The sequence below is a fragment of the Denticeps clupeoides genome, chromosome 18 (genome assembly GCF_900700375.1).
Source record: "Denticeps clupeoides chromosome 18, fDenClu1.1, whole genome shotgun sequence".
Taxonomy (NCBI): Eukaryota; Metazoa; Chordata; class Actinopteri; order Clupeiformes; family Denticipitidae; genus Denticeps; species Denticeps clupeoides.
The window spans coordinates 3,603,207-3,614,846 of record NC_041724.1 but is presented as its reverse complement, the minus strand read 5'-3'; the positions used below and the strand labels follow the sequence as shown (position 1 = coordinate 3,614,846).

Below are 11,640 nucleotides of genomic sequence, written 5' to 3'. Positions count from 1 at the left end.
AAGTCTGGACACACCTTCTCATTCAGTGTGTTTTCTTTATTTTCATGACTGTTTACGTTGGTAGATTCTCACTGAAGGCATCAAAACTATGAATGAACACATGTGGAGTTATGTACTTAACAAAAAGTCATCGGACCTGAACCCAATCCAGATGGTTTGGGGTGAGCTGGACCGCAGAGTGAAGGCAAAGGGGCCAACAAGTGCTCCTTCAAGACTGTTGGAGAACCATTTCAGGTGACGACCTCTTGAAGCTCATTGAGAGAATGCCAAGAGTGTGCAAAGCAGTAATCAGAGCAAAGAAACTAGAATATAAAACATGTTTTCAGTTATTTTACCTTTATTTTACCTTATTTTACACTCCACATGTGTTCATTCATAGTTTTGATGCCTTCAGTGAGAATCTACCAATGTAAACGGTCATGAAAATATAGAAAACACATTGAATGAGAAGGTGTGTCCAAACTTTTCCGCCTGTACTGTACATTTACAGCATTTATCAAACGTGGCTTACAATCAGTAGTGACAGGGAGGCACTCAGGGTTAAGTGTCTTGCTCAGGGACACAATGTTAGTAAGTGAGATTTGAACCTGGGTCTTCTGGTTCATAGGCAAGTGTGTTAACCACTAGGCTACAAACACCCTACTCAGTAAAAGTTCATTTATGCACATTTACATTTACGGTATTTATCAGACACCGTTATCCAGAGCGACTTACAATCAGTAGCTACAGGGACAGTCCCCCCTGGAGACACTCAGGGTTAAGTGTGTTACTCAGGGACACAATGGTAGTAAGTGGGATTTGAACCTGGGTCTTCTGGTTCACAGGCGAGTGTTAACCACTGGGCCAGTACCACCCCTTTCATGGCGAGTAAGTCACAAGGCGCTGTACAGACGGTGGCCAAAAGTTTTGAGAGAGACACAAAGAAGGTTGCCGGTTCCAGTCCCGAGCTGCCAAGGTGCCACTGAGGTGCCACTGAGCAAAGCACCGTCCCCACACACTGCTCCCCGGGCGCCTGTCATGGCTGCCCACTGCTCACCAAGGGTGATGGTTAAAAGCAGAGAAGCAACTTCCTTCAGGATTAATAAAGTTTAAAAAACAAAAAAATATATATAATGGTTTTCACAAAGTTTGCTGCTTCCGCATTAAAAGGTGGGTGATGCTTGAAATCCTTGTTCTTCCACTGTTTACCATGGTTACCTGCAAGGAAACACGTGCCATCATCATTGTGTTGCATAAAAAGGAGCTTCACATATTGTTGCTACGAAGATTGCACCTAAATCTATTTATGGGATCATCAAAAACTTCAAGGAGAGACGTTCAAATGTTCTGAGGAAGTCCAGCAAGCGCCAGGACCGTCTCCTAAAGATGATTCAGTTGCAATATCGAGCTGGGACCAGTACTGAGCTTGCTCAGGAAAGGCAGCAGGCGGGTGTGAGTGCGTGTACACGCACAGTGAGGAGAAGACTTTTGGAGGATGGCCTGGTATCTTCTCTCCAAGAAAAACATCTAGGACAGACTGATATTCTGCAGAAAGTTCAGGGATTGGACAATTGTTCGGGGCACCTGGAAAAATGATTGATCGCCACCATCTTTACTGTCTCGTGCCAACAGTAAAGCATCCTGAGAACATTCATGTCTGGGGCTGCTTCTCATCCAAGAACCCAGCCATGAATGAAGAATGGTACCAAAACATACACCGAGAGCAACTTCTGCCAACCATCCGAGAACAGTCTGGTGAAGAACGATGCCTTCTCCAGCATGATGGAGCACCGTGCCATGAGGCCAAAGTGAGAACCAAGTGGCTCGAAAAACTAAACATTGAAATTTTTGGGTCCATGACTTTAATCCAATTGAGAACTTGTGGTCAGGTCTCAAGAGTCGGACGGACGAACAAAACCCCACAAATTGCCCTGGTTGCCATCAGTCAGGATTCGGCCCAGAAGATGATTGACAGCATGTCAGGGCGAGTTGCAGAGGTCTTGCAAAGAAAGGGCCGACACTGCAAATATCGATAAAAGCCTTTGAAACTTATAAAATGCTTGTAATTATATTTCAATACACCTCAGAAACAACTGGCAAAAAGATCCAAACACACTGAAGCAGCAGACTTTGTGAAAACCAGCATTTGTGTCATTCTCATTTACATTTACAGCATTTATCACACACTCTTATCCAGAGCGACTTACAGTCAGTAGTTACAGGGACAGTCCCCCCCTGGAGACACTTAGTCCGGTCCAGGAGATCTTCGATGAATATTCCCGTTCCGTTAACCGCGCGGCCGTCAACGGGAACGCGCCTCGGTGGCGCGCGCCGACGGGAGCGCGCAGCGCGCTCCAGCCTCGGCAGGCGGCATCATGGCGAGGTCGCGGCTGTGCGTGGCCGTCGCCGTCGCCGTCGCCGTCGCGCTCGTCGTGCCGGGGTCCTGCGGGGCGAGACGGAAACTCCTGGTGTTCCTGATAGACGGATTCCGCCACGACTACGCGGACGACCTGCGACGGCTGCCGGGATTCCAGGAGATCGTGGAAAACGGGGTCAGAGTGGACTACATGACCCCAGATTTCCCCAGCCTGTCCTATCCCAACTACTACTCCCTTATGACAGGTGAGGTCAATACAGTCCACAACATATCATTATTATATCGCATTGTAATATCTTCATTCCGGTCCAAGTTACGTTTCATATTGTGGTATTACAGATTTATTATTAACCTACATAGAGAGAGGGCGAATCTGTTTTTCTTTCTTCTTCTGAATTCCCCTTTTGATAAAAGCAGTGATCAGAGCACTCAGCAGGACGGGAGACCTTCCACTCAGCCCTCACGTCCAGGGTCCCGCACACAGATGATGTATACTGACTACAAACAGGGCTGCAAAAACGAAAAATTACTTTAACATGACATTACTGTTAACGTTGGGAGGGTGAAAAAACCTTCAATCTGCCTAAAACTTTTGCGCAGTGCTGCGTGTTGCTTTAAGACTCCCCGGCGCATGCATGAGGACCGCTTCACGGGGACCGTCCGTGGCGTGCGCCTCCATGCACCCAGCAAGGGTCCCGAGCTCCAAGATGAGCGGCTCCGGATCAGTCCCTTGCGGTCACTCTGCAGACGATCTGCTGATGTTGGATGTTTCGCACGGCCACATTCCCCCCCTCCACAATGCGGCAGCCGGGTCAGAAGGGAGTCGGCCGTGGCAAATGCGCGAGGGCTTTAGCAACGCAGCCGAACATAAAAAGGACAAAGCCCGTCCTGCACGGGGCCGGCAATCAGGCAGAAGAGGCCTAGAGGAGCACAGTTACCCCGGTGCTGTGCTTTTGGGGGTTGTGTGCGGCATGAAGGGTCCGCTATTATCATCACGTAGTTACTCTGCAGCACAGCAGTGAGGAGGAGGTCACCGTTAACGTCCCGAACTCTCTTGAGGAGCATCTTGCACGACCCAAATACTCCCTGGCAAGGTGCAAAAGGTTTAAGAGTCTCTTATAACCAATGCATGCGTTCCTAGACATCAAAATATTTCCTAGCATTTCATTTTTGATGTTTCACTATTTCAAAGGGACTGTCCTGACTAGGTAATGGTTCATTAGACTAGTTAAAGGTTCGTTAAGGGATTAAGGGACTCACCAATTATCCGCCCCAGGATCTATACAATGTTCAGTTTATTTCTATGAGGCCAACTGCACGGGCATTACACAGTAACCATACCCATGTGGAATTTTCAGCTCACGACCCTGGTGGAATGGTTTTAATTGTTTGCTTCTTTAAGTGGTTCTGAGGATGCCTCTGATCAGGCCGGTTGCTGCAATGTGAGGCCCGTAAAAACCCATTCAGCTCATTAGACTTCCGTCAGCACCCGTTCCTCCATTGCATTTAGTTTAATGGCAATACATTTACATTTACTGCATTTATCAGACGCCCTTATCCAGAGCGACTGTCAGTAGTTACAGGGACAGTCTCCCTGGAGCAATTTAGGGTTAAATGTCTTGCTCAGGGACACAATGGTAGTAAGTGGGATTCAAACCCGGGTCTTCTGGTTCATAGGCGAGTGTGTTACCCACTAGGCTACTACCACCCTACATAGAATGGCAATAGAATGGCACATGCCATATGTCTGTTGGGATAAATGTCAATTAAAGAAATACATAAATGAACAATTATCACCAGTTAAGATCATTAATAAGCAATAATTTTGAACTTGAAATAAGTTTTTTCATTCATTCAGCCAGAAGGCAATGATGGAAACAAGTAGAACAAGTTTATTGACCAACAAAATAAACAAAGGAGAACCGGGACAGGGAAGGGGGTTTGACAGTGCGGGTGGGCCATATGTAACTCCTGGATCAGGTCAGCTTCACAGATGTTCTTGGCCCGGACCCTCTATTCCTCAGCCCTGTTCCACAGCTCTCCCAGCTGACCAGGTGCTGGAAACGGGTCCGTGGCAGCGAAAAAGCTCCCCCTCTACCTCCCGGCTCGGTCGAGGACCCTCTGGTGCAATCTTCAGTGCCATTGTCCCCAGAGCCACCGGACTAAGCAGGGAGACATGAACGGCGGGAGAGGAATGCAAGTGCGCGAGGAGCTCCACAGCGTATGAGACCGGATTTACCTTCTCTAGAATCTGGTACGACCCCATGAAGCGAGTCCATTCCCCCCCTCGGTCCTTCTGATGGCGGGTGTAGGCCCCTTCCCACACATGCTCTGACTGGCGGTACCACTTGTTGATTGGCGGAACATCTGTTGCCATTGGATCCCATTAGAACAAAGGTGGCTGATGAGCCAGGACACACTGGAACCCCACTTAACCCCATGGATGCGAGTTTTGAGCACACTCAGCAGAAGGGGTAGGTCTGGGTGTAAGCCCATAGGAACCATCCCAGCTAATGATTGGTACTCACCACCTGTCCATTGGTTTGGGGATGATACCCTGAGGTTAGGCTCACCTGCACTCCCACCTCCAGAAGAACGGCTTTGTAAACTGGGGGTCGTCCCGGCAGTAGCTTCTCCGCTAGACCATATTACCTGATGATGGATTGCATCAGTAGATTGGCAACCTGAAACAAGTTAGGCAACACATTTTACTACCATGACAACTACCAGGACTTCCCTGTCTGAGCAGGGAAGCTCTGTTATAAAGTCCAGTCCTCATTTTCGATAAGCCAGCACTTGTGTCTGAGGATGTTGTCGTGGTTGATGGCCAGCTGCCCCAGACTGCCATGGGGCTGGCGTTGCGACATGCCAGTTCATGCTGGAGGTTGGGATGAAGAGTGCGCCGCAATTCGCCACCGCCAACATCTGAAATGTCATGGTGTATTCAGACACAGGGTGGCGCATTCCATGGCGCATCTGCAAGAGCGGCTCACCATTATCGTGACCCAGTGCTAGTTGGTCGAATACAGCCTGAAACAGCTTCTCAAACTCTGCACAGTATTGAAGCACTGGGTTGTCTCCACCAGCCAGCTCGTCCAGTGCCCTGGCGTGGGAGTGTCCTGCTCCTGTGACGGCGGCTGTAGGAGTGGGCGGAGCTCTGCACTCTGGACCGTCAGAAGGCCTGTCATTGTCATGTTAGAATAGAACACACCACGAACCAAAGTGCAATTATAGTGCATTTATTTACAGTGTAGGAATGTGTGTTATAGAACCAAACCCGAATAGTGCTAAGTACAAGCAAACACGTGTTAAGTGGGAGTGGCTGTGGATGTATGATTAATACTCAGGTAAATATGATCGAGTGCATGCACAGTTACGACTGTTATTTATGTACATGTTCTTGGATATTTGCAGTCTAAAGGTACCTAAAAAAAAACATTAATATGTTCATCTTATTTTTATGGCACCGTAATTCCAGAATATTTTTCAGTGTGGAGCCTTCTGCCCTCTTTTCAGTAATCAGCAATATTTATATTGTCCTACTTACATTTACATTTACGGCATTTATTTACATTTACAGCATTTATCAGACGCCCTTATCCAGAGCAACTTACAATCAGTAGTTACAGGGACAGTCTCCCTGGAGCAACTTAGGTATAAGTGTCTTGCTCAGGGACACAATGGTAGTAAGTGGGATTCGAACCCGGGTCTCCTGGTTCATAGGCGAGTGTGTTACCCACTAGGCTACTACCACCCTGTTGATCAGACGCCCTTATCCAGAGCGACTTACAATCAGTAGTTACAGGGACAGTCACCCCCCGGAGACACTTAGGGTTCAGTGTCCTGCTCAGGGACACAATGGTAGTAAAGTGGGATTTGAACCTGGGTCTTCTGGTCCATAGGCGAGTGTGTTACCCACTAGGCTACTACCACCTTACTACCACCTACTTTTGTCATTCCAAGGACTTGTGATTGTTAGTGATTTAAATGTAATTTGATCTTTTGCACTCTGAAAACGGGTGAGCAGTTTTCTGGTCCCTCTTTCAGGCCGATACTGTGAAGTGCACCAGATGACCGGGAATTACATGTGGGATCAGGTGTCGTTGAAGGAATTTCTCATTGGCACAAACCCAGACAGCCGCTCGTCCATCTGGTGGAATGGCTCAGAGCCTCTCTGGGTGACCGTGGAGAGACTGAAGAAGAGGGTGTTTATGTACTACTGGCCGGGTAAGCTGTACTGGGCTGGGATTTGATGTGACCTATTGGACACAACCCTTATCCAGTAGTTTCCACCTTATCTTTATCGTCCGGGCAATAATAAATAAAGATTAAGCTAATAATAATTAACACATATTTATTGATTAATAGTAAACTAATTTTAACAACTCATCTAGCCCCTCTAGACAACATTTTGAATATACTAGTGGAGTCCCCAGAATGAAATAATACGTGGATTATTTACCTTATTAATTTGATGAATAATATAGATTTCCATCATGTATTTCATTCCAGAAGATATTTCTTTTTATATTTATAGGCATTCAACGTTTTCTCTTAATAAATGAAAGAAATAAGCTATTAGAAGACAGCCTTTTTCAATCCTGTTAGACCATATGATGCTAAAATGTAATAAACGTATGCCTCCTGGAACTGATATGGCTCATGTGTAATAACGGTTCAGAGCTGACCTTTATCTTTTCAGGATGTGAGGTGGAAATTCTTGGGGTCAGATCAACATTTTGCGAGGAGTACGTCTACAATCCATCTGAGAAGAATTTCACAGAGTCTATTGAACATGCCCTCAATGCCTTACAGTAAGAGGCAGCTTTCCTGCTTAATGATTTCATTCGAACGTTTAGTAACAATGTGCAATTTTAAAGGCTTTTTGCATATTCAAAAACAAGCTGCACTGCATTGTTATGCCGCCATACTCGAAAGAAAATGATGCACAGAATTGTCTTTCTAGTGAGAAATTCAATACGCAGAAAACATTTTCTGTCTTGCTCGATTCATGCGTGCAAGCTTGCTTTGAGCATTGGTGCCTGTGCGACCTGGCAGAAAAAGGTCATGTTCTGTTTCCCTGCAATCTGCAGGGGGGATAAAGCTGACATGGCAGCCGTGTATTATGAGAGTGTTGACGTGGAGGGCCATCACTTTGGACCCCTTTCGCCTCAAGTGAAAAATGCAGTTAAGAGTGTGGATGCGGCCCTTCAAACACTCAACCGAAACCTGAAGGTCAGAAAATGTTTTTTTTGTCATCTTATGTCTTTCAACACAGTCTCAAAATCATCAACCGTATGCAAAATGTATACCTGGAGTAGCTACCACCACAGCAAAGTGCAATCAGCCACGGCATTAACATCACTGACATGCGAATAATATTTATTACTTGATCCATTACACTGAGGGTAGCATGAGGATCCGAGCAAAAAGGGGCAACATGCGTGCAGTTGGTTACAGTAAAGTGTGTTATGGTTTCAGGAAAGAAACATGCTCGACAGTCTGAATGTCGTCATGTTCTCTGACCATGGCATGACTGACATCAAGTGGATGGACAAGGTCATTGAGCTGGATAAGTACATAAACATGTCTGATGTCATTAAGATGATGGACCGGGGGCCTGTTGTCAGCCTATGGCCAGAACCAGCTAAAGTTGAACAGGTGGGTTTCTGACACTTCTAATTCTGAAGACATTTTCATGCCATACTCACTATCCTCGTGTCTCTGGAGAACCAATTACTGTATGCTTGTATAGCCGAAAATGACAGGCAATATTTGACAGACTATCTTGAATTTAAATATTTGTGAGAATGTGGTGGTAACTTTTAAATCCTATTTTAAATCCTCGCTGAAATATTATGAAGCTCGGGTGACTTGTACAAACGTACAACAACACCAGCATTTTTTTCTTATACACCCCATAATCACATATAGTACGCCTCGATGTCTCATGTACCTACACTCTCATGAACGGATGTTCTTTCTCTCTTTGCAGATATACGCTGCCCTCGGTGTTGTGGCTAACATGAAAGTCTACAAGAGGCATGAGATTCCAGATCGTTTTCATTACAAAGAAGGGAAATTTGTCTCGACCTTGACCCTTGTGGCCGAACCGGGGTGGTTCATTATAGAGGTTGGTGCTTGTGGATCAGTAGATGGAGCTGTTTGAAATGATGTCATTGTCACACTGGTTTGACATGGCGAGGCAGTTGATCTTGAATGATAGCTGGACATGGCGATGAAGAAGGACGCATATGCACGACGTCACAAAACGGGTTGAATACATGATTACATGAACAGGACAGGGAAGACATCAAGTAACAAGTAACAATGACCCGACGGTGAATAGACACTGACAGGGCAGCTTTATACAATCTTACACAGGCGAACACAATCAGGAAACATTACACAGGACGAACACGAAACTCTGGACCCGGAGTAACCCCTTCCGGACCGGATCATGACAGTCATGGCAGAGTGTGAAGGAGAGGCAGTAAATTTGCATGGCATTAGGGATTAATCAACTAAATCTATCAAAAATGGCAATGATGCCCAAAACCAATATGCAGAGAAAAAGTCATGCCTTTGCCGGGGTTAAATTCACAGGGTAGCAGGAACTGGGCCAGGACCTGGCAACCTCACCCGGACTTAAGACGTGGAAATGGGAGGAGCAAGATGCTAGGGAGCATAGTCTGGAGCTGGACCTGGAAACGTCACTAGGACAGGAATCCGGGAAACGGGTGGAGCCATGTGATGTGGTGTAGAGACTGGAGCTGAACCTGGCAACCCCACTGCGACCGGGGAGCCATGCAGTCGGAACAGGGACTGGATCTGTCAACTCACCAGGACTGAAGATATGAGTGGAGCCAGATAACAGGAAGCAGGAATAAGTGCTGGACCCTGTAATCCCTCAGAAATTAAAGACACGTGAAAATAATTGTCTAAACAGTACTTGGTTGTCAAGGTAGTATAAGCAAGAGTACACTTGGAAAAGATAATATTGCTAGCTATACATTTTCAACTGTTACTAGTTCTAGAAATGGAAGTGAAAAGAACACAGCAGCAGTTTATAAGAAACCACATCTCAAAAATGAATGATACAAAGCTTTATATAGAGAGCTGATCTTTAACTACATTTCATTAATGCCGTAACTTTTCAAAAACTCACTTCCACATCTCTTGTGTTCTTTTCGTTGTTCATTGTTCTCCTAACCGGTGTTATTTTTCCAAAGTACAAGGTAGTGCAAATGAGTTAATGCCCTAATTAAAGCTCATCCTGCAGCATCCAAAATCTCTAAATGGGGGCTTGCCCGAGTCCTCGATCTGCGATTCTGGCCCATGAGAAATCCGGGGGCGTCATGAGGCTTAGTGCACGCATACCAGCCTTCCAAAACACTTGGCAAGCGCACGTCTGCTCACTGCACCACGTGCTCTCCCAAACATCTCTGTCCGCAGAACAAATCCAAGTTGCCGTTCTGGAAGAATGACACCGGCGAGGCCCAGGCTTGGCAGCATGGCTGGCACGGTTATGACAATGAGTTCATGGACATGAGGGGCTTCTTTGTGGCGCAGGGACCAGGTAAGGGGCAACGTTTCTGACACGAACCTGTGAGTGAGATAGATTCAGAAACTATGGATTTCCTTGGTGGCGACTTACATTGACCTTTTTCTCCGCAGACTTCAAGAGAAACTTTCGTGCCGGGCCAATCCGGACAGTGGATGTGTATAATGTCATGTGTCATATCTTAGGTATCCAGGCTTTGCCGAACAATGGTTCCTGGCCCCGTGTGGAGTGTATGCTGAATGGGTCATCAAATCTTCGGCCCAGTGCCCTATTGTTAGTTGTTCTGGAACTCTTTTTAGGCCACAACATTTAGAACGTTTTTTTTTTCTGCCAAACAGCATTCAAGTGGGCATTGTACAGGAAACATTGTCACAGATATTTGCTATCTTTGTAAGGGCTATAACAAGGGTAATCGTATTGTATTGCAGCACATAAGCATTATTGATCCATAGAACTGTGAGGTTTTCTGTACAATTATATTTACTGGTCTGTGTGATCAAGGGGGCTTAGAGGGTTTGAAAAAACTGATATAGAATGTAGTTAATGATGTGCCTTCTTTAATATGCTGCTGATTGTCCGTGCCTTCTTGTCATTCTGTATGAACACACACACACCATTTGAAATTTGTTCATTTTATTGAAATACTGTATTTTGTCAAGTGATTTGTTGTGCGTTTAAATTGTACTTAAATAGTATTTGTTCCAATGATTTGTTCTTTTAATATATATATATATATATATACACACACACACACACACACACACATATAGTTTGGACACATTCTCATTCAGTGTGTTTTCTTTATTTTCATGACCATTTACGTTGGTTCTCACTGAAGGCATCAAAACTATGAATGAACACATGTGGAGTTATGTACTTAACAAAAAGTGGAGACCTGACCTCCACAGTCACCGGACCTGAACCCAATCCAGATGGTTTGTGGTGAGCTGGACCGCAGAGTGAAGGCAAAGGGGCCAACAAGTGCTAAACACATCTGGGAACTCCTTCAAGACTGTTGGAAAACCATTTTTATATGTATAGACCCCCACCGCTGGGGGCGCAATGCAGCCACCGACCTCTCGGCGTTACTCGCGTCACGGCGCAGAAGAAGAGCGCACTGTTTACATGAACTGCTGTGCAGGGATACGAACCTTAGCCACGTTGCTCACAAGGGTGATGTCTACGCCGTGCAGACGAAGGCAGACCTCCCCGTTATTGAATACGAATGCTTTAGAGTGAAATCTAATTGCTATGCTGTGTCCGATTCCTTTGATAAGAACGAGGCATTTGAACCTCAAGAGATTTAACAGACCACCCTTTAAACGTGTGCGGCCCAATGCAAAAATATCTAGCATTATTAACACATCAGGTTTCTAAAACATAATCTCTATGAAGTGATGACGTTTCTGAGGTAACCAGACGATGGCGCCACAGCACAGCTAACATATGTTTTGGACACCGACTATAATAAAAACAAGTGTCGGCTTTTAGTCTAATTTGTAAGCGAGCTTGGACGCACAGCATGTTTGATATAAACGATCACAATTACAATAAAAAATAAAACGAGCTCAAAGCTTGTTTGTTTCGCTAATGAAAACTATTCCATCGAATGTAAGCATTTAGCCCCCCAGTTTGGCAGAATACAGCACGCCGCGTCGTAATCGCCGCACCGCAAATGCCGTGCTCTGATTGGTCCGCGCCGCGGACGCCGTGCGCCGAT

The 11,640-nt window shown here is 45.7% G+C and overlaps 1 protein-coding gene across 2 annotated transcripts; it reads left to right on the top strand.

Moving 5' to 3' along the window:
• Window positions 1-2,289: 2,289 nt before the first annotated feature.
• On the top strand, window positions 2,290-10,625 carry enpp6 (ectonucleotide pyrophosphatase/phosphodiesterase 6). 2 transcript variants are annotated; one of them, XM_028959647.1, is made up of 8 exons: window positions 2,290-2,601; window positions 6,404-6,583; window positions 7,059-7,170; window positions 7,450-7,591; window positions 7,838-8,017; window positions 8,352-8,489; window positions 9,812-9,935; window positions 10,034-10,625. In XM_028959647.1, exons 1-8 carry the CDS (start codon window positions 2,355-2,357, stop codon window positions 10,231-10,233), a joined length of 1,323 nt encoding a protein of 440 aa, XP_028815480.1. In that variant the 5' UTR covers window positions 2,290-2,354; the 3' UTR covers window positions 10,234-10,625. The 2 variants fall into 2 exon arrangements, with proteins under 2 accessions (XP_028815480.1, XP_028815481.1); XM_028959648.1 differs by lacking the exons at window positions 9,812-9,935; window positions 10,034-10,625 and adding an exon at window positions 8,963-9,802.
• The last annotated feature ends 1,015 nt before the right edge of the window (window positions 10,626-11,640 follow it).